The 24,158-nt window shown below is 38.8% G+C and overlaps 1 protein-coding gene across 17 annotated transcripts in view; it reads right to left on the reverse strand.

Moving 5' to 3' along the window:
• Positions 1–24,158, reverse strand: part of DLG1 (discs large MAGUK scaffold protein 1) — a 141,455-nt gene that overhangs the window by 80,025 nt on the left and 37,272 nt on the right. For 14 of the 17 annotated variants that reach the window (XM_071437697.1, XM_071437695.1, XM_071437692.1 and 11 more), the window contains one exon: positions 10,226–10,390. In XM_071437697.1, the coding sequence (XP_071293798.1) occupies positions 10,226–10,390 (165 nt within the window). Of the gene's footprint in view, positions 1–10,225; positions 10,391–15,827; positions 16,344–24,158 lie in introns of those variants that run through there. The other 3 variants (XM_071437702.1, XM_071437701.1, XM_071437703.1) reach the window with 2 other exon arrangements.

Raw genomic sequence — 24,158 nt, forward strand, 5'->3', positions numbered from 1 at the left:
ACCTGTCTGAAGATAAGAGATGTCTGCTGTGTTTTAAGGCAGTTTCTTTCAAGGCTGATTCCCACACAGCCAAAAATCCAATATGGCATCAATTACAAAGTGATTTTAGAAATCAGCACTTCAGGAAAGCATCACATGGAGAAAAAGCTTCCTGAAAGTGAAGCAATGATGATTTAATTTCAATTGAGAGAGAAATCCAGAAAAGTACTTAAGGAAGAGGTTATGCAATCCTGCTGGTGATGCAAGGCAGCAATCTGTGTCACCTACACTCCATATGGATGCAATGATATCGAGCAAGATCTGCTGACGCCTAAGCAGATACAGTTGCAGTTATTTGCAGAAGGAGCTGGTACTGTGGTGATGAGAAAAACTCTGATTTTTATGTGCTACAAAGCAACCTGAAGGATAAAGGCAAAGCACAGCTCTGCAGATGGCACAAAACCAGGATAGCACAAAGGAGTCCAGATTAGACAAATGGTCATTTGTAGAGTTGAAAAAACAGTGGGAGGTTGTAAAAACAAGGGTTCATTCCAGTCTAAGAGCATTTCAACAGAGGGCCAAACCTACAAGTAGAAACTGGAAAAAGTTCTATTTGCACAGAAGAGGCAATATCCAGAGAAAGGAAAATCATCAACACAGATGTCACAGCTGGAATTGCATCTGTGAATAATTGCCTCCAGAGTCAAAAGGCAGAATAGGGAGGCTCATCTGGAAACTGCAGGAAGTCCTAAAAGGACTTCCATCCTAAAGGACTTCCTAAAAGGATTTCCAAAAGAGCTTCCATCACCTCTTTTTCATATTCTGGATATTGAACTGATGGGACTAAAATTAAAAACAAAGCAGACAAAAAACACCACACACTAAAACAAAACATAAAACACTATTTACTGTTAGGCAAGCATTGAGAATTTGCAGATTTGAAAAGGTTCCTGCCCCAAAACAAAACAGCACATAATTAAAGATTTCTACATCAGTACACATAACTCTACAGGTTAAGAAATTTACTGCAAAATTCGTCTGCATTTGTAGAGGCTGCAGAGTAACATTATTTGTGTTGTAACAAGATACAGTAATCACAGTGGTTACTAAATGTAAAAATCAACATCAAATACTTGGACTAGAATTCCTCTCACTTTATATCCAAGCAAATTGGTATCATCAGCTTTCTGAGACAAGTCAAAACATGACATAATGCTGTATTTTAATCTCTCAGATAAAGGTTTCCTGGGCATAACTTTACAAGCAGAATGCATACCTAAAATTAAAAAGGCACAGCAACAAAAATTGTTTGTGAACAGAAAGACCAGTTATATCTCAATTACCCTTTCTAAACAAAAACCAACAGTCCCCCTGAAGCATTTGAAAAGTGTCTTATATTAGTTTTACAACCATTTGGTTAAACAGAGTATTGGCTAAAATAAGCACAGACCCTAAAGGAAAAAAACCTGATTGTCTTAACAGAGAAAATTCAAGGATCACCTAAAACAATGGCAAGGACTTATTTTATTTTCAATATCAGTTAGGTTTTGACCAAAAACAGAGGCAAAGGAAATGTTCAGAACTTGGATATTCAAATATAAGACTACTCAACTTAAGCTCTTCAGGCATGGGAACAAAAACAATACTGAAAATTTAGAAACAAACTCATGTTTCTTTCTTACAGTTTTCAGAATTCTAGATTTAACAAACTTTAACTGGCATAAGTCTAAGTCTCATAAACAAGTATATGCAGCATCCTAAACCAAAGCCCAGGAGTTCAGGACACAAATACTGTGGAAGAAAAAAAATTGTTAACCCTTTCTGCTAAGAGATGCTATAAAGTCTGTCTTAACTTTTAGCTCAGATAGGACTGAAGGATAGCTCTTGACCAAATGGCATTTACATAATCAATAAAAAGTACATATCTTACTGCTGCAACCAACTTCTAAGTAAACATCCCAGCACAATTATTCTATAATGAGCTATTTTAGTATAAATATTTAATAGAAAAGATCATTACCTTATTACTCACAATACACCTCAGACAACCTACCAATCTGGGCAGATTAAACTGCCTGGTCTTCCGCACCCTGCTCATGAACCTCCTGCCCATCTTTTTGGCACGCCAGACTGACAAAAACATCTTGTGTTTAATGCAAGTCTCCTTAGGTTTGCTTCAGTCATCAAAATGAACCCAACTGCACCGAGAGCTTGGGGAAAATCTCGGGTGAGAACAGTGCAACCCCTTTCTAGGACGACTTGATGTTGATTACTGTATCGGAGGTTGTTCTAATGTTTGGATTAATCCACAGTCCATCTGTTACAGTTTTTCTTTCTTGTCTCTGTTGACAAGAATTTATTGAGCAGATCCTTACGGAGAACCAGGCAGATTTGGTCAACTGCTTCTTCCTATAAAACACAAACTGACACCTTTGCATGGATTTCCACATTCTTCAATTACAGGAGTTTAAAATCAGCAACCTATCAAGAACTTGGGTAATGCATTTTAATTAAAGACTGCCTAACAGCTCCTCTCAAGTGTGACCACCGAAGTATGATACTAGTCTAAAAATAAGTATGCCTGAGAGTATCTTCAATTTTTTCCTTATGATTCCCAGCATTCTATGTATGTTCCTAACACCAGAAGCACTGACTTTCTGTTGAAGATGGCAAAGCTTTACAAAGTTCTCAATTTAGAAAAAAGTAACAGATTGCAACCTTTTCGCAATCATAACCCAACTTGCAAATTACATGTCAACTGATCTTTGATTTCTAAATGGAAACAGTATCTTCATCATCAGGTTAACCTCCCCTACCTGCTCAGACTGGAGCAGAACAAAAAAATCTACTGGGGCAAAGAGGCAGTTAAAATTACTTTGACTGTTGGCTAACCCTGAACCCACACAGTTCAAATCATAAAGACCATTAGCCTTCCTGAGAGCAGAAAAACTCTCCCAATTAACAGAGAAGGCTGGTTTAACAGCAGCTCCACATGCTCTAAAAGACTTCTGGGGAAGCACTTGAGAAAACAGAACAGATTGGAGAGAAGACACACCAGGAGATAAAAAGAAGGGGACCTATCAATATTATCAGCACAAGATTCGGGTTCACGTGGAAAGGAGATTGTTAGCATTGAAGCAAGGATGTGTAAATATGCACATTTATATAACAGCTATTTCCATACAGCTTAATGGGAAGGAGTTAAATAAAGGTGCTTGTTTGCAGTTGAAGAAACAAGCAATGTATGCTGTGATACCTTGGTTGGTATAGCTAGAAACCAAAAGACTACCAGCAGTTGAAAGATTATTTCAAAGTCAGAGGCTGACTGTAGATCACTGTGTTTACAGGCTATAAAACAACTATTACCTGCTAATCTATAGTTCTGAATATAAGTTTTAATTTCTAAAATGACCATTCCCTAGTCATGTTCATAATTTTAGAGACTCAGCATTACTGACTGTAGCTTCATTGGTATCTCCTGAGTCAACTCTTTACCAAATGGAGGGGTCAAATGAGTTCATTCTTCATTCCACAGCAGCTGCCCTCTATCTCTGACCATTCTTGTTGTTCTTCTTTGAGTATCTAAATTTGCCTTCTTAATCAAGATAATGAATGGTGGAGATTTCTGGAGTGATAAGATAATGCAGTTTTATTCCCATTTGCTTCGCTGATTATTCCTTGTATTCCATTTGCCTTTTTGACTGTAAATTGAGTACTGAGATGATTATTCCATTAATCTGTTATAACCCTGAGCTCTCATTCCTCTTAGATGATGCAATGAGAACACAGGTTCTTCCGAGATCCTTCTGGTAACCTCTATCCATGATTAGCGATCTTCCTCCTTACCCTTTACTTTCATTCTGTTGTTGGTTTGGCTTTGGTAGAGAATTTTTGTTTGCTTTGGTTTTTTTAACAAGTAAATCCCAAAATAATTTTTTTTTTCTTATTTCATGACAGCTTAAGTTTCTCCATAATCTTTTTTTGAGTGCATCCATTGTGTACATCTAAGGAAACCTAGAAACCTACATCAACAAGATGATCTTTAAGCTCATGCTTTAAGGGATTTGTGCAGCAGAAATTGTCTTTGCAATGTATTCATTGCTTTCTCATCTCTCATTTCACCACATGCTCATTGATTCTGCTCTTCAGAACAGTTTCACCGTGTTTTGGCAGTACAGAAATGAGAGCAAGTTCCAATTTCCTCTCCCTCCTGGAAGCTATTTTAAGAACAAGTACCACCTTGCCACATCTCATTGCTGTGATACCACAGTCAGGGTAAGTGGGCTATTACACAGCACTGCAGCACTAAGAGATAAGCAGTTTCAAATCAGGGTTAATTTAAAACCATTAAGCTTAAATACCATTAGGTCCTGGAAATACTTTTCCAAAGATGACTAAACATGTGAAAAAAGCAGGCATACACCGAGTGGGCACAAGATATTTATTTCACAGACAGTGCATGCAGTCAGCAGAACTGCTGTGCTAGGATTACCAAGCCTGTCTCTGCAAAGGTTTGGGTAACACACTATTAGACACAATTTGCTGACACACTGTTAGACTTTTTTTTCAAACTATTTGCCCACTTCACAAAGCTCAGGATGTGGGGCACAAAACCACAAGCTGCTGCTTCTAAGCAAGAGGAGAGGAAAGGCTGAAGGCCATACTTCTCAGCCTACAGGCACACAGCACTAGGAGAGATACCCAACTAACCTACTGCCTCTCTCAGCAGTGAACTGTGAAGGTGTAGAGTGATCCCTGCTCAATACACCACCACAAGCTCCAACAGAGGTTCACAGAGCCAAAGGAGGGAAACTCTGTCTTACTGCTTTTATTCTAATAAAAGACTACTTGCACTCCAATGCAAACTGAGCCTGAATATTTCCTCCCAGATCTGACACTGCAAGGGGTAAGCAGACATAAAGCACAGGGGCACTGGCACTGGGCACAGCTACTGCCTCAAGGGTATTCCCTGGGCAAAAAGATTCCTTTGATCAGAATTTGGGGGTAAAACTGTAATCTTTTATTCAATGGGGAACAACATTTCACCTCAGTTTGAAGCATTTCATTGTTCAGAGACAGGAAAACAGTAACTCATTTGCATTTAATGTCATAATATTATGAAGTCATAGTTTTATTCACTGACATAAGTTTATGTAACCACAAAAGAGTCCTCCAAGTGCTTTAAATGGATAAACAACATTAATACACATGTTCCCTTCGGTAAAGAGAAGTGGGATTTTTACTGCATCACCTGAAGCACAAGTGCTGTAGCAGAATACAAGAGCCCCAGCCAGAAGGACAGGTCTGTGCAGGAGGAGAACAGGCAGCCAGCAATGGGAAGGCCAATGCCTGCACTGCCCTGTACAGGGATGACCATTCCTGGGAACATCTGAGGACAGGGAAGTGGCCAACTGTGCTGCATGAAATACAGACATGAGTCTATGATTATGGAACTACAAATTAAAGAGTTCCCCCACTAACCCAAACCTACTTCTCACAATTCCTAGAGTGTTCTGCTACTTCACTGGGGGTTGCACAAAGCTGTTCTAGAGATACCAAATATTCAACCAGTAGAATGTCTTTAGCTCCTTACAGATGTATGATTCAGTCAGTAATTAAAGTTTTCATGTATAGCATGAATAAGCAATTTTAGGCCTCTCCCTAGACTAAAGCCAGTACAACGTTCCAACTAAAACACTTCTGTTCAGCTGTCCATATCTGTGACACATGAAAGGAAAAAAACAGGTGCAGGCATTTTCCCCATACCCTTGGAAGACTGGTGCTACAGCAAAAATCTCCAGAGACAGATCATTGAAAAAGATTTGATTAAAGGAACAAGAGCAGCAGAAACTTTTCCCAACCAGTAAGTCTAGCTTCCTGTTACCACATGCAGCCACATGAGAATATCATTTATAAGCTTATCAACTACTTTGAAAAGTTTTTAAGAACTTATGCAAATTGCAAATGGGAATTATAGATAAAATAGAAATGCACTGAATATTGCAATATTTAGAATTTGTTTCAGAGCAAGATAAAGACTTATCATGCTAGTCATGGTATTTTTTCCAGTACAAGATATATTTAATAGCTTATAAATTATTACAGGTTTCCTTTAGAGCTTCTGCACTAACAGTGAAATATCGGCCCCAAATACCAACACACAAACATATTACAGAAGTATATGGAAGCCTCAGTCAGGTTCTACACTTAAATACTGAATTACTGAATTGCTACATCATATATGTGAGATAAATAATCTGTAATGCCCAGGCTGCTCTAAATAAAGATTACTGGGTTTTTTTGTCTTATTGCACCATGATCCACTATTTTGTAGCCCTGTAAAGACCTGTTATCCAAAGCTTTTTTCCTTTATAGAAGACTTCAGCTTCCACTCCACAGCTTAAAGGCTTGCTTGGTCCCATACCCTCCCTGTGACAGCCCTCCCTGGACGGGAGCTGTTCAATAACGCCGTATTTTAACTGCAAACCGGTCCCTCCGAGGGGCTGCGGGCTCACCGCGCTAAATGAGGCTCCCGGCGCAGCAGAGCCGGGGCAGCAGCGCCACCTCGCGGCCGATCCGCAGAGCGCAGCGTCCGGAACTCGGCACCCCCATGGGAACCCCACACTGAGCAATTCCTGGCACCAGTGCCGGCCTACCTGAACAGGTTCTTCAAAAACTTTGGGACAGAATATTTCTGAAGGATTTGAAGTTTGACCGTTTTCACTATTTCTTCATGATTCTCTACCATTAAATACTTTTTTAAAGCTTTTTTACAGCATTAGCGTTGCATTTCACACAGTACTAAAGAACAGAGGACACACAATCTTCCGGGCCAAGTTCACTTCTTTGTCACTTGACACACAGGAACGAAACATTTCTTCTTAAATGACAAAGCTCCTCTCTAACAAGACAAAACCTGTAAGCCTCACTTAAACTTTAAATCAGTACAGCTAGTCTCTCTTATTTTATGCTTATTGCAAACATGCAATATTTTAATCCAGTCTGAATCTGAGGTAGCCCATTCCTCTGTCAAGAAGATAAATCACCTTCATTGACTATAATACTTAATATTTGATAAATAGCAATCACATACTCATCCATCTAAAAATCTGGGATACACATTTGTATTTTTGGTCATTCAAAACTACTCTTTGAAATAGCATCCACCTGTTCAAGCAAGTTATAAAAGCTGTTTTAAGTCCTAGAGTATTTGAAAGCTTCTCTCAGGAATAAAATTCTGCTCTTCTTCTGTTCTTTTATATAATTGCTCCATACTGAAGAGACCTTGCTATAGCAGAAGGTATTCCTCAAAATCCAATTCTACTGGCCTCTGCAGCATTGCTTATAAAGCAACATAATAAATAAATCATAATCATAAAACCACTGATTTCTTCAAACTACTAACTCTGTATTTGAAATTTTAAGTGCATTTAACATTTATATTTAAAACAAAAAACAAACTCCTCTTATTATTTTATTCATGTCATAAACAAAACATTCTCTATTATGTTTAGTTTCCTTAATCAATAAACTATTCAAGAAAGCTGATTGAGCCCTTGTATATCAGCCAAGACCTGGTCCTTGCACAGTGCACCAAGCCAACCTACCAAATAAATCACACAAAGCACTCTTAAATCAGAGCTGTTGTTGCTAAATTGATCTTCAGCACAAGCTGTGCTGAAACTATGAACACCTGGCAGATCATCAGACCAAAAGCAGAGCAGACCAGCTATGCTAATAATACAACAGCAACCTTGGGTTTTTTCTTCAGGAGAGAAGCAAGCCAGCAGTCAATTAGCATCAGAATTCAAAATTATACAAAATGCTGGTAAAACAACTGAACACCCACCCCATCAGTTTTCAGATGAACAAAGCTTTGAACAATTTCAATTTACCATACACTGCTTTGAAATTAACAGAGAGGAGTTACCTGAAAATAGTCATGTATATGCTAAAATGGTAATACAAACTGACTAGTAATACTTCCCTTATGAACATTTTTCCCTATTGAGTGATAATTTCCCAGCATTTAGCAATGTGAGATACATAATGGTAATCCTCCTCAGAGACCTAAGACACAGAGTATTTTGAAAAGGCCTCACCCTATTTTGTAACTATACTTAACTCTGCCTAATTCTATTTCAAAAATAGTTTTCTTTCTTCTAGACAGTTTTAGAGCTCCCCTCTTTGCCTTTTTGATCCCCTTATGCTTTTTAAAAGGCAAGACTTACTGCTCTAGGAATTAGGAAAAGCTTGAATAAACAGAGTTGTCCTTAAGCCCCCAAAGAGGACTTTTATTTATTTCTAATGGTTGCACATAAAAGGTGTTCCATTGCTTTCTGAACATCAGTAAATTCAGGGAATTAGACACATGAAAGTGCGTTACTGTGTGTCTAACTCCATAAGCAAGAAAAATTGGAAGCTCTAGTCATTCCCAAAAATGAAAGCTTTGTCACATGAGTATTCTCAGAAGGCTCTTCAGAGGGCAATATAGCCCACTTCTAAAAGGTTATTCATTAGGCCTTCAAGAATTCAGCTTGCCTAGCTGAAGACTATGGAAAAATACTGAGAGTTCATTATGGAGATATAAGTAAAGATCACTGGTTCAATACCATCATATACATTTTAAAACTTTTAGAAAAGCTGGAAAACAATTACTAAATGCTCTCACACACTACAGCTGGCTCTTCTACAGAATCCTTACAAGTCAATGATAAAGAGGTGATACATTCAACAAAATTTTTCTTCATAATTGAAAAAAATGGAAATATAGCTAGGTTCAAAGCATTTTTTCTTATCATAGAATGGTTTGGATTGGAAGGGGCCCTAAAGATCATCTAGATCAAACTCCCTGCCACAGGCTCAAAGACCCTGCACTAGACCAGGTTGCTCAAAGCCCCATCCAACCTGGCCTTGAACACTTGCAGGGATGGGGCAGCCACCCCTTCTCTGGGCAGCCTGTGCCAGGGCCTCAGCACTCACAGGAAAGAATTTCTTATAATACCTAATCTAAATCCACCCTCTTTCAGTTTGAAGCCATTCCCCCTCTTGTCCTACCACTACATGACCTTGGAAAAATTCCCTCTGCAGCTTTTTTGCAGCTGCTTTATGGGGTTCTAAGCTCTCCATGGATGAGCTGCCCCAACTCTCTCAGCCTGTCTTCACAAGAGAGTTGCTCCAGCATTCTGATCATCTTTGTGCCCTCCTCTGGGCCTGTTCCAACAGGTCCATGTCCTCCTTTTGTTAGGGACCCATCCCAGAGCTGGATGCAGCACTGCAGGTGGGGTCTCAGCAGAGCAGAGCAGAGGGGCAGAATCCCCTCTGTCCCTCCCTCCCCTGCTGCCCACTCAGCTTTGGATGCAGCCCAGAGCATGTTTGGCTTTCTAGGCTATGAGTGCACATTGCTGGGTCATGTCCAGCTTCTCATCCAGCAGCACCCCCAGGTTCTTCTCCCCAGGGCTGCTCTCATGTAACAGCATTTGTTCTTTGCAGCTGCAAAGGACTGTACAGCACACAAACAATTCATGCTAAAAGTACCAAGCTGTAAGCCTACCACAATGTAAGCCCATCTCATCACTCTAAAGCACAAACATTCCCCAGTATCAAATAGTTTCTCTACCTTTCCCTCAAAACCAGCCATGAAGACTCAGAGATGTTATAGGAAACAGCATTTAGTCTGACACACAAAAACACTGTGCTATTCAGAATATGATTGAGCTATGTCCATGTACTAACACTGTACATAAACCTGCCTGTTAATATCCCCTCCCAAACCTCACACTCAGTTTGTTGTCTAAATCTTTAAATCTGTCTTCAAGTAACTGAAGCAATCTTGCAAATAACGGTGCTGCATGCTGAAAAACTCCAGAGACATAAATGGCACTAGGCTTATGACATATTGCACATAGATCCTCAATTAAAATATTTACTAGAAACAAAGTCAGGATTGATCTACAGGTTTCTAACTGAAAATCCAAAATGAAACCAACAGCCCAAGCTTCAGTGCCCCTCAAAACTACATCCAAAATTTTAGTTACCTTTATTTGTTTTCTGGTCATTTTACTACCATGCACTTCTAGTTAGAATGTGTGGAACTAAGGCAATGCTTTAATGTATACTAAGTAAATTTCACAATTGAGCAGTTCCATAAGAAACAGAAAGAGGTGTTTTGCACACATTTTCTTCTCCCACAAAATTCAATTCCGGAGGAGCATTCCAAAACAGTTCACTATTTGAAAATGCCTACCTTTACTGGTGAAATATGAGAATGGGAAACAAATCCATGGACATTCTCAATCTGGGACAGATTCTTCTCTGATACATGAACCAGCTCTGGACCCGTCACCTCATTGGCAATGTGTGGAGAGCTGTGTTCCTGGGGGGGTGTGTCTTCATCCTGATAGCGGTATTTCTGAAAAAAAATTATAGGAAAAGATCAGCAGAACTCACCACAGAAATGAGAAAAGAATCCAGAAAACCTAAGTCAGACAGAAATAGTTGTTTTTCTGACCTTGCTAACTTCAAAGCAATAAAATCTATAAATAAAAATTTTAATTAGCATTTTTATTTTAAAACTGGTCCCATCCAAAAATGTTCCAGCCCTTTTAGTCCCACCTGGGATTACTATAAAGCTACCTAAACCCCAGCAGGGTTCACTGTGTCCATAAGAAACATCCCAACATTTTCTAAGCACATTCACTTTCACACATTACTATACTCCCAAGTACATAAATAGTTATTAATAGTTTATAGAGAAAGCATGTCATATTATTAAAGGTACAGAAAAACTTTCTAAACACTTACTAATTTTAATCTTGGAAAAAGTTATTCCTGTTATTGAAGCATATTTAAGATAGAAGCTATTTCTTTAGGGTCTCTTTTAAACAAAATTCCAAGATCTACATACTACAGCCAAAGTCAAAATAGACATTTTCCTGGTAATTCTTTTATATATCATAACCCAGTAGATAACTGCACATAACCCATTTCTCTGTAAGCACAGGAACACTACAGCAAGGCAGTATCTGACAAACAGTGCAGAACTTCTAACCCCCTCAAGAGTTACATGCAATTTCTATTTCAGGTTACCACAAAGATCCATTCCCTCCATCAGAAACACCTACAACATTACAAAGTTAAGATATACAGGATAAACTACAAAGAAATTGCTTGAAATGATCTATCAGTTATCAGCTCCTTAACGCACTCTTAAGCCAACTGTAAAGTAGAAGCAATTCAAGTGTATTTTCTCTAAAAATACTAATTAGCAGAGAAGCACAAGACCCACTTCTTCCATAAGAAATAACTCCGAAGAAGAAAGCAAGAGCATTACAACTTCTGTTACCACAAGAACCCAACTCCAAAAACTTTCAGACCTTCTCCTCAGCTGGATCTACCAAAGGAGAGATGGTGAAGTCTGACAGTTGAGAAAAATTGCATTGGTTACTCAAAAAGCCCTAATTTTTCAAAATTAACCAGAGAGGATGTGTGAGATTATTAACTTAATAGCTCGCTACTACTGGAAGATAAAAGTTCTTTTTCTTTCCTTTCCCTGCAGCAGTGAGATGCTGGATTGCTCAGCCCCAGACTGCTGCCATTCATCTTTTTTCTGAGATTGACTTGTTTTTCACTTATCAAAATAAAACCCTGAAAGGAGTTGACATTAGCTCTCTAGAGCAGCCATATTAAACACTGGAAACAGGGAAGAATTATAATTTAAACAAAGTGTTGGCCAAAAATACAAGGGTACCTTACCAGAGTATAAATTAGACCACACTGGCAATTAGAGAAAATAAACATTAGAGCTCCAAGAAGCAGAGAAAATGTCTTGAAGCATCACAGAATGTAGGACTTGAATGAGCTTAAAGCAGCCTGCTCCACTAATGAAGGCTGTACTTGGCTGTACTTGTGATCCAAAATATCCCTAGCAGACCTTGAGCTTTGATTTAAAAACATTTAACACATACTTCTGACAGAGACACTGCCCCAGAGGATTCTGTTGCATAATACAGGTGTGTCAAAATTAATTTAAAACATTTCTTTTCTGATGCAACATAGTTAACAGGATAATCTCAGGATAAATTGTACCCTCAATAAGTTTTGAAATGTCACCAAACTCTATGTTCACTGGTGTAAACTACTGAAAAATCCATTTACTTTAATAAATCAGTGCTAGTTTTCATGAGATGAAACTCAGAAATGAACCCAATTCACCACAGTGAAATAATTTTTCAGGCCCACAACATCCTTGCTTCAACTCTCAGGCCTAGTAAAGTTGGACAAAAAATAAGTACAAACAAAGTATCTGACACAATATGCAGGAAAAACAAGGATTTTCTGTCCATTTTATAGCGCCATTTATCAAAACAGAGAACACCTGTTCATATGAAAAGCACAGAAAAGTTTTAGGAAACCCATTCTAAGAGATTCACTTGAGTCTTCCTAGTCTCTTCTCTGTATTTTTAAAAGAAGATATTTCAACCTCCCTTCCTTCTCCAGACTTTAGTCCTCCCCACCCACCAGCCATACAAGTCCCAAGTCACTGCTCACTTCCAACAACAATGCAACAAATCCCAGGAAAGCACAGTCTGACTTACGGTCTGTCCCTGGGGAAAGTTTTCATTTTCACTGTACAGGTCCAAGCATGGTTACAAAGAGGTTAAGAACAGAAGAAGACTGGAATAAGTAAATCTAACAATTTGAATTTGATAAATATGCAGAGCTCACATGGACAGACCCTTTCTGAGGCAGTATGAATAGGCAGCATGATGAAACCAAGTAGTTTTAGATCATTTGCACACAATTCCCCTAGTTTAGCACTTGTTTTTTTTAATCATTTCTCCATTGTACCAGTTAAACTACATCTGAAAGGACCCTTCCAAGGATCATTCCAGCAACTGAAGTTACTGTGAAGCACCGTTTGACATGCAACACTCCCACTCCTGCAAAAAATGACCTGGATGCAATGTCAAAAACAAACAGGTAGAGAGGACTGAATAGCTACAGCCCTCACATCTCTCCAGCTTCCACAACTCTTGCCACCATTCAGCAGAAAATAACTTCCAACAACTCTAATAACAAAAGCAACAATAGAGAAAATTTTACATACCTTGCTAAACAAAACTAATCAAAAATTAATAATATATTAAAGATGCTAATGCATGTTGTAGAAGTCTTTCCTGTAGTCTAGTGCTAAACTAGAGACTAGTGCTTAGAAAAATGGTAGTGCCTTCCACCCAGAGGAAAAAAAGGAAACAAAACTAAAGGCAGGCTCCACTATTGCAGAACTGAAGCCAACTTGAAAACTTCTTATTTGTAAAAAAAAAAAAAGAAGACTATGAAAGCCAAATAAAATCTCTTTGCAGGTAAACAGCAATTCAGACTGGTAAGTTAAAAGGCTGTGAAAAACAAAAGAAACTTAATATAAGAAAAGATTATAGTGTTCCTGTCTTTTTAGAACTTCTTCACTGATCATGGAATAGGACATTCAGTATTATTTTCAACTTAGGCATCAACAAATGATAAACTGAATGATCTGCAATATTGGAAGAAGGTGTTTGATCTTTGGGTTTGCTTTTTCAAACATAAGTTCAGTATTTGGAGTAACTAACTGCTTCATTCTCAAACAAAAGCACTAAGTTTCTCTAGTAACTAGAGCTATGACAAAGACATAAGGCATTTCACCCTTCTTGAATAGTTTCAGTTTGACATTGTATCTTGAATATAAGTGCTCATAACATGGTTATTTAGGTCACAGTGTTCCATCATATGTCAAAATGCACAGCTACTGTTAAACTTATTTATGTAATGCTTCATGTCATGGACATCCACAAACAATAAAACAGTTGAAGATAAGTATATACATTTACCAAAACTCTGAAATATTTGTAATAAAGTTCACCTATTCCAGAAGGCTGAGGAAAAGAGAATAAAGAAGGAACCCTCAGATTGTGAATGTTCTTTTCATGTGGCCAAAAGGGAAAATTGAAAACACTATTTTTGTGTGATTACTTGTGTGAGATTGCTACATTACGTGAAGGACTGGTACAGGTACCCTGCATTACTATTTCACATTGAATACTAAGTAAATATTTAGATGACAAAGGCTGTATCTTCTCAGAGAACAAGCACATTTTATCTTTAGTACTATCTAGCCCTACAACTTTTATTCAAAACTTGCCAAGTGCCTGGTGCAGTATCTCTCTGTCCCTGTTCAAACAGAAACCCTTCGTTCTCTGGGATGCGGGAACGATGGAGGCAGCACGCAGGGAGCGCGGGCACGCACCGGGGATGGGCAGCGAGCCGTGTTTACCCGCAGGTGCCTCGGCCTGGCCACCAACAGCCCAGGGCACTCCAAGAGGCCCCTGGGGAGCGCTCCCCGCTCGGGAGACCGCGGCCGCCCTGTCCCTGCCCGTGCCCCGGGCCCGAGGCCGGCGCGCAGCCCAAGGACGCCGTGAAGGCGAACACGGCGCCTGCAGCGCCCCCCGGCGGCCGCCCCCGCCCGGGCAGGGGAAGGGAAGGGGGGGGCGCCGCCATCGCTCGGCCCCGCCGCTCCATGCCCCAAGTGCTGCCTGCGCGCTCGCTGGATATTTTTAGTTTGCTCTTAAAGTGAACAGCATCCCTGCTCTGCAGCTCAACGGGCAAAATCCAGCCCCGGAGTATTTTCATCCCACGGCTTTCTTCCCAAGTTCACTGTTTAAACATGAGGATATTGTAGAAATAAGGAGTGTGCAGTTCCACAAAAAGAAAAAGAAAAGAAATCTTAGTGTTATATCAAGTAGTTTCCAAATGGCATCAATAAATAGGTACATATTTCCAACTGAAAAATGCTTGGGACACAGGAAGAAAAAGCAAACTCACAACAAGGCAAAGTCTTCTTCCTGGAAACAAAGCATTCAACTTGAAGTTCTCTAATATTTATACTATCAAAAGAGCCATAAAAATTAAATTCCTCCCTCCTGACATTTATTCAGCATCGAGATTTTGTGATACGTATATGTATATATACATGTGTATATAAATGCATCACACATGCATATATGTGAGTATATATGTACACACACAACTGATCCCACTTCATAAAATAAAATCTAGTTGAAATATTCTTTGTTAAAAATAACAAATATGACTTGGAAACCCTGAATATATAAATAAAGTTTTAGAGACAAAGATTTCCTAATTTCTACCTCAAAAGTAACTTCATACATGTATCCCTTTAATTTTCAAGTGGCTTTCCAGTACTTAACAGTCTCCTCATACCCTTGACATTGCGTGTTAATTTTACTGAAAAGAAATTTTAAAAAAAGATTTTTGACACAACACTGAATATAAGCTGTTTACCATTCTGATGATTACCAAATTATGTATGTTTTATTCTTCTGAAACCTAAACAGTTGATGTCGTCCTAAAATGACTAAATGCCCGAGGGCACTGTTAAACCCAAACCTGCCACTAACAATCGCTTCCATCAAAATGATGTCAGGAGGCATTTCCAGCCCTGTATCTCAGTGCAAGTCTCTTGTGTATTTAATTCTCTACAGCTGAAGAAAATGAAAGCCAAGTGCAATAAACTGATTACATGATGATTAATGCTGATTAATGAAGAATGACGACATTTTACATGCGGCATTCAGTAAATTCCAAATGTTGTTCAAAGGGATCTTTAAACAGTAGGCATGATAATTCATTACTTATGTCTCCATCACTAAGAGCTCGGATAATTGAGTAAGGCATGGAACAAAACACACACTTATTTAACCAGAAATTTAAGGTACAGTTACATTAGACACAAAGGCAATCATTCATTAAATGCAGCTTACAATTCCAGGAAAGTCCTTTTATAGACCCACCTTACATCCAAACATTAAAGATATTGTGTTGTTGGTACATGCTACTTTACAGTGGCATAGCATCGGAGAAAAACAATCCAAGTTTTTTATGCTAGGAGACATTTTTTCAGACCCTGTGCACTTCAATCGATCCGTGACTGAGATTCCAGAAAAATGCCTCTGTAAGCGCTGCTTGCTGCCTGTCTTTGACATTTAATCTAGGTCCATAGTGCTCAAAAATAAGCCTTTATATAAATAGGTTGAATCCTTCAGGAAAAATGTTGCTTCACGTTAGAAACCAGACCTTATAAAAAAAGCAAAGCAAAAATCCCGTGTCCATTTTTAAAATTTTTGAGTCAGCTTTAAATTTAATTACGTTAGCGCCAGCTTGAAGCGACAACTGTCTCCCGGCCCAAAGTAGCACTCAGATGCTCTCAGCCAGAAGCCCGGGTTCGATCCAAGGCAGCTCCACCTGCTGCAGTGCAAGGATTGCTATCTCCTCCATGAAAACAGAGCAACTCCAGCAGAGCCCCTGCTCGCTGTGTGCCGCTCGCTTAGGGGAGGGGCGAGATGGTGCAGCAAGGGACTCGTTACACGGCCCGATGGAGAGAAAGCCAACACTTCCTGCAAGGTGCTTTCGCACTGCACCAATGAGCATGTGAAAGCCCATTTTGAAATCAGCTGGGTGCAATTATAAAACCAGGGACGTTGTAAGATTAACAGCAGGGAATTTGCTGATCTGCAATTTACACTAGCTTTTTCAAGGAAGTGTCAGCAGACCACAAAATGAATGGCTCTGGGATATTTAATCCTCATTTTCAAACATTAAAAATTCAAGGTTATTTGACACATCAAACAAATGGTCTTTAACCTGCTGAGTAAAATTCCTAATGGTCTACCAAATGTTATAAAGAAACAGTACAGAAATACATGAATACTCTCCAACTTCAACACAATAAAATCAGAAACTGCTATTTTTCCCCATTAGCGTTGTGAAATCACAAACAATCTAAACTATGCATCCACTTGATTATGAAGAACCCTTGGTAAAGCATTTCAAACAACTGTACATGGGAACACTTAAAAGAGTTCAAGTAAAAAGCTTTTTCCTTAGAACTGAGGTAAATACAGTCATAGTCTCCTTAGAGAGAGAACAACTCCTAAGAACAACAAAAAGAATCTGTTGTTCTTTGTTGTGTGCTAACAAATTTAAGATGCAAAAATTTTTAATGGGTTGTTTGGGGCTTGTTTTTTAATCAAGCCCTCTAAGATTCAAACTTTATTTCCCTTTTTACACGTCCAGGGGTCTCTGCAAGATGTCAATCTATTAATGTATTTTTAATAAATTGCATTACAGAAATTGATGAAATTGATCCAAAACATGCCCTCTGCAATTACGCTGCTCTTGTAGCATAAGCTAACATGCCTTTGCAAAAAACTTCAATAAAATAACAATAGCCATCATTTCTATTTTATATCGCATTAAGCAGTATTGTAAAGAACTCTCTTTAGGACATAACTGTTCGCTTAAGTTTTCACCTGTAGCAGCCTTTTGTCATCTCCCTTTTACTTCCTTTGGTTTACCTGATAAGCACCCCTGAGGTAGCAAGTTTAGTGTAGTGTAAAACTGCATCCACACTTCCAGCTCACAAACTAGTAACTTCATGAATTATACTGAGACAGTGTTCTTTATATAAATGTGCAGATTGACGAAACCAAAACTAAGGCAAGATGTCTGGAGAAAAAAATGTGTAACTCAGCCCACAATAAACCTCAAAATAAACTTCATTTGCATGAGGACCTCGTTGTTGGTAGACTCTCCAAGGATTACCAATGACAGTATTTCCACATTAATAAGCATAGTTTTCTTTCCATTGTGTGCTGTGACCTAAAATTTTTCACCAAATAGCCTTAGACATGATTTCCCACTGCAGGTCATCTTCTGCATGTGAGTGCAGCAATATGGGCAGGACCAAAGGAAAAAAATCCAACCCTGAACTTAATTGTCACAAAAAAAAGAAACAAAGAGTGTAAAGAAACCAGAAATGTACCTCCTTTGTTAGAATAGTCTAAGTTAGATTATGTTTTTGTTGCAAGAATATCCAAAGGTAGCCCTACGTAGAAAGGCTGACAGAGGAACCTAAAACCCCTTTATGTCCCTTCTGCTGGCTGGGGGTCCCAGTAAATGGGCTCCTGACTGAACAAACAGGGCAGAGCACAACTGAGCTCATACTCAAACACCACACGTGGAACACTTGCAAGGGGAAGGAACTCAGGCACAGAGTGCTGTCTCTGCCAAACACAACAATGTTCCTATCCCACAAAACAACCTTTTCCATGCACTTTGGAACAACAATCCATCTTACTTCCATACCTCTAATCACATTGTAATAACATAATTTCTCACTGAAATAACACACAGCCAAATGCATGGCAATTTCATGACAACAAATAAAGTCAAAGAGCCAAAAGCAGTTCATGAATGTTGCAGAAATAGCTTTTTGTGATGCAGAAAATATAAGCTCTAATGTGCCGTGGGCATAGAAGAATCAATAAGAGGAAGATACAGGCTACACATCCACAAAGGATTCCATCAGTAAGATACAATAAGGAAGAGAAAGCTTAAGTAACTTCAGGCAATTACATCTACATTGTTGATGAAGACCAAATAAAACATCTGAATCTTTCAGCCATATATTTGCAGCTGTAGATAAATGAATTGGTTACACTAGAAAATCATTTTGGCCTTCATACAAAGATGAAATTTCTACACATTTGCCTGCCCACAAGCTTAAAAATACAATATTTAAACTTATAAAATTAAAATATATTCTCACATATTATGCTGACTAAATCCTGAGATTTAACTGTAATGGTTTCACTTGTTCAAAACAATTATTTGTGCCCAAAAGCTTTAAAAAAAGTTGTTAGCATAAATCTTTCTGAAATATGAACATACAGTATGTTCTCATATGGAGAAACATATGAAACAGAAGATTTCCAAGTCTACTTTTGAGCTCTACAGAAACATATCCACACTTAATTATTGCTCTGACTCAAATTGAAGGTTGAATTAACATTTCAAAACACAAAAAATAATGTATTAACACAATGACTAAGCCATTAATTAGAAGAATATGGCCTTAACTACCTATCACTTCCCATTGCCAATTCATTAGTCTGTATTTTGTATTATCACATAAAAGCTCCTACAGTCAGAGTTCACCATTTCCATGTTTCCTCAAAAGTGTTCTGAGTGAAAATAACTGGTTTCATCCTTACAAAAACACTACCTAAAATGAATTTTCTTTATTTCAGGCTTTCTTTGAATGTTTACTTGACAATAACCTATCTTTATGTATGGCTCCCACATGCATAATAAAAATACCCACATCATTATGATCTTCAATTAGTGAGCAAGACTAATTTTGTTGTCTCAATATAAGAAAGCTCCCTGAGCGCTATTGGATAGAGAGAAACAAGAGTTATATAGCATCAAAAAACCACACTATGAGACTTTCATAGAGACTTAATGCTTCAGTTCAGCACTTGCCAACTATTCTTGAGGGAACACAAGTAGTACCAATTTCATTGATCCATGTGTTCCACCTGTATCCAACACAGGTTAGGAAACAGCAACCTCATAAGCAACAAGGCCAGGAGCTTTCAATGAAATGAGTAGTGAAGGTCTAACTTGACAAATGTACCAACTGTTCAGACTGCCAAACCAAAGGGGAAAAGGCTTCATAAGTCTGCAGACAGAGCATGTCCCTCAAATACCACTGCAGGCACCTGTCAAGCTGGTGGGACTCAAGCTTAGGGGCCCTTCCCCAGAAGCCTGAGCTGGTACACTTCTGGGATATGTAATACAAACCAATTGTTTTTAAAATGCACTTCTTATCATTAGAATTACTTAAATCTAAGAAACTTATTTTATCCTGTTTTCTGCATAATAGTAGTCTGTAAGGTCTTCAAAGGGTACACAGAATTCCAAAATGATAAAGAGCTCTGCAGAACGGCTTGGATGCTGGTTTAAGATTACCCCATACTAGCACAGAGCTCTAATGTAATGCCTGTAATTATTTCTTACTCAAGGAATAGTAATTTTATAAGCAATTTTTATAAGGCAAATGAAATTTGAGCACTAGTTTGAGAACAACTGATGTCTGGTGCAAAATGCATCCATCAGCACCGAGGAAGCTCTTTGGCTCTGCAGTTCTTGCTCCCTTGAAGTATCAGATGACCATCCAAGCCATTTTTCAGAGTAGCCAAAAAATGTACTGCTTGTTCCTGCATGCTCCTGACCTGCCAAAAAATCATTTGCACCATTCTTTCAGGCAAAGGGGTTTATAAACTCAAAACACTGTGAGCTGAAATTCTCCATCTAAAGGGCATCTTTAACAGGTCTCCATCATTTAGAAACATGTTTTTGTCAGCTTAGCAGGTAAACATGTTTGCAGGAGTTAAACCAGCAGCCACTACTGCACATCCAGTTCAGAATGCTGATGTGTATATGTTCTTTTCAAGCTTAACACTCATATAAAAATTTGCAGAATACACCTGTCTGTGTATTAAGTTTCCAAAACCCTGAAGAATACCACAGCCTTATTAACTTCAGAAGGAATGTGAAATGTTACTTTGGAAAGAGGAAGCTGAATAATAGTTGCCTTTTTTGTTTTTAAACTTGCCCTGCAATGGCATTTAAGCCCAGAATAGGTCCTATGAATAGAAACTTTTCAGTGGGTGTTTGTGATTCTCCTCCCAGTTTATTCCAAGTCTTAAATTGTTACATATAAGACAGATCTGGGACATCACTCCAATGAGGTCCTTCAAAGGCTTGATAAGCCAAGCCAAAAAAGAGACAAGACTGTCTCCCTTCCCAGCTGAGTGACCATCACTATGGGCATTTGTATGAGCTTGCTTTAGGAGTTTTCAGTCCAAAACAGAGGAGGAAAATATAATGCCATACTGGAGATAGAACCAAGAGGTGTCTGCATTATCATGTCCTCTATATGCAAAAATAATCAGACTTCAAAATATGTGGTGACAGACTGAGGAGTGTTCAGAAGCAAAACTTCATGAAAAACAGACTTTCCTGACAATTACCACTGAATAAAGGTCCTACATATTCCAAGTGTGATTTCAAAGATATTTAGTCATATCATTCATCTGTCAGTTCCTGCCTCTTAGTAATTCTAACATTACAGTTTAACTTCAGCCAAACTGACTGGAGGAATAGAGGTCTCTGAGGATATCAATCATGTGCAAGTTTCTCAGAAGTAGGTTGCAAGCATAGAATAAACACCAAGAAATCCCCACCACAGGAATAGGAAACAAGTGAGAGGGTAAGGCTACCTAAGCAACAACAAGCAGAACGTATATAATGAGAAGAAGAAAGGATTAAGAATATCAAAGGGAAGAAAGTCTAGCAAAATGCTATATGTTTCTATTAAAACAGCATACCTTGACAGAAAGTTACAGGTAGTCCTGTTTTCTAAGGCAGGCATGAAGCCATTGCATGTTTTGGAATTAAAAATGCCCTGAGTGAAACATCTTCCTTTTCTTCTGATGTTTTCAAAGTATTTTAGCACTACTGGAGCATGCTTTACATCTTTAGTTTTCACACAAGAAGTTCCTGAGAATGAGAGAGGTCACAGAATTGGACAGTATGACTTCTATGAAAGCCAAAAGTCAATGTTATTTTTTCCTAGATGGAAACCACCACAGTCAGGAGAACATCTTCAATACAGACTAGAAAATGACTGAAAAGAAATGGTTTCTTTTACCATACTTGAAGCTTGATCCAATAAATACGCTGTACATGCAGCAGATAGACACCTATCTGACCTTCTGTTAAATTCACTGCTATTTCATTAGCAACATCTCAATGAGGAAAAAAAGCAAAAACATTACTCTATTTTGAATAAACTGTACTGTGATTAGAATAGAACTCAACTAGAAAATTCCTAAAATCAGAATGTACTACATTGCTTCAAACATATTTAACATGTCCAGAAACAGTCTGTGGTAGGTTGATGACAGGTAAGGATCTAACCAGGCCACTCACTCACTCTCTCTCCCAGAGTGATGAGGGAGAGAATCAGAAAGGCAAAAATCAAGAGGAGAAACCTCATAGGTCAAGATAAATAAGTGAAAGGGGAAATAATAAAAAAAAAAACCCAACCAACCACACATAAAAGTAAGGCAAGCCAAATCACTAACCACCAGAAGATTAATGGCCAACCTCAGCAACAGCCACTTCCTCCTAAATTATTGCTGAGCAAGAGATTTTAATATATGGAGCATCTTTTCAGTCAGTTTGGGTCAGAGGCTCCAGCTGGATCCCCTCACAACCTCTTGCCCACCCCCAGCCTACTTGCCAGGGCAGGAGAGTGAGAAAGGGAGAGGCCCTGACATGGTGTGAGTGCTACTCAGCAATAGCTAAAACACTGGCATCTTCATCAACAGTTTGTCACAATCCAAAACACAGCACCATATGGGCTGCTGAGAGGAAAATTAACTCCATCCCAGCCAAACCTGCTACCAGTCTGACCTGAAAAGTCCTTTAGTATTAAAAACTATGAGATCTTTGCATTCAAAAAACACTACTGAAATCATTCTGAGTCAAAGTATGTGATTAATCTAAAGCTGCCTTTGATGTGTTGGTTCCATCTGTCCATACAGGAGAAAAAGTATTGATATATAGCCCTAAATGGTTCCATGGGACTATCAAAAAGATTTCTAGTGAGCAACAGACACTGAATCACAAAGATAAAACTGCTAAACTATAAAAGCCCTCCTGAAAGACCCAAAAGCTTTGCAGCCTTGCCTCATCCCTTCCCCACACCTTCAATGAAGATTTCACCCATTCACTATGTGATGTGGATGGACTGTAATCTTGAGTGGCAATTATCAGCCAAGCAAGGTTATATTCTCAAGGCTATACTCAGTGGGAAAGATTAAATCCAGCAGGGTGTGATTAGCTGGAACTGCTCTCCACAGTGTCAAGACCAGGCTGGAGCAAGGATGTGATTCCACTCTGGATTGTTCCCTGTAGGGCCCAGGCTGACTAGGCTAAGCATAGCCTCCAAAACATGGTTTTCCTTCTGCACCTTGGGTTTTAACAGAAGGCTAGTTTGATTAAGACTGTCCTGCAGAACTCTTGGAGGGGGAGTGTGATGGGAGGAAAGAGGGACAACACCTTTGAGATTTATTCCAGTATGGATAACATGTAAAGATCCTTCAGTTATTGTAGAATTGCTCAGAATCTGATTCATCCTATCCTATCTGTTTGAACAAGTCCCTTCAGGAGAAGCAGTTTTCAGTAGTGGAATACTTTCTAAATGGTCCGTGCAAAGTAGCCACAAAAAGTAGATCTGCTGCTGAATAATTCACAAAGAATTAATAAAGCATCTGTGCCTCCCCTGAAAAAATAAGGGCAGACTGGTAAAAAAACAAGTGAAAATGAGTGAGAGAAAATATATTAATAATACATGTCTTTTATCTGGTGAAGCCTCAAACTACTCCAGATTCATCTCAATTGCTGTTCATGCTTCTTAACACCACATCAAGAAGAGACTGTGATTTGACATATTTGGTGCTACATCAAAGCAGCAGAGCAGAATTAGATGAGTCTAACAACCTCTCATAGCCAGGAGATGCAGTGCTTGCACAATACTCGTACCGGTGGGGGTTTCCCCCCTGCAGACAGTGAGAAGGTTCTTCCCAGAGACAAATGCAACTCAGTCCTTCAGTCCTGCTGTTTTAAAAACAGTGAAAGCTGATCACATCTCAATTATAAAATAATCTGCTGAGATCAGGATGGAATCTCAACAGCAGTGCTGTTCTGTGGATGCTCAAATAATTGCCATCCATTTCTGAATACACAGAAGACTCTCATTAGGTTCTATAACAATTGTTTTCAAAAAGACTTTTTCATACAACAAAGTTGGTACAATGCTTAAAGCAGAAATGCCAATGGTTTATTTCTTACATCATTCTAATGAATCTAAACATTTCAAAACCAGAGATGATACCTTCCTCTGAATGGGAAACAATTCATAATGCTACTTTTTGACTCCAATGGACAAAAGCATTTGCTAGCTTACAGTTTTAATTCACTGCAACTCTATCACTTTCCCCATCTTAAAATGCAAATCCTCTTATGGGCAAGGAGTACAATTGTCATCTCTATCCAATCCAGATGCTAAGGCTGCTGGTGATTTACACTTTGTAATTAACTGAGAACAGGTAAGGAGGGCTGCTATTGCCTGCAGGTCACTGACTCTACTGCCACTTCCTGGGAAACCACAAAGTAAAGAGGAGAGCTGAGGAGAAGCCATAAGCAGTTCA

This window comes from Agelaius tricolor, unplaced genomic scaffold, assembly GCF_023055355.1.
Source record: "Agelaius tricolor isolate 1412-34295 unplaced genomic scaffold, bAgeTri1.0.p SCAF_12, whole genome shotgun sequence".
Lineage (NCBI taxonomy): Eukaryota > Metazoa > Chordata > Aves > Passeriformes > Icteridae > Agelaius > Agelaius tricolor.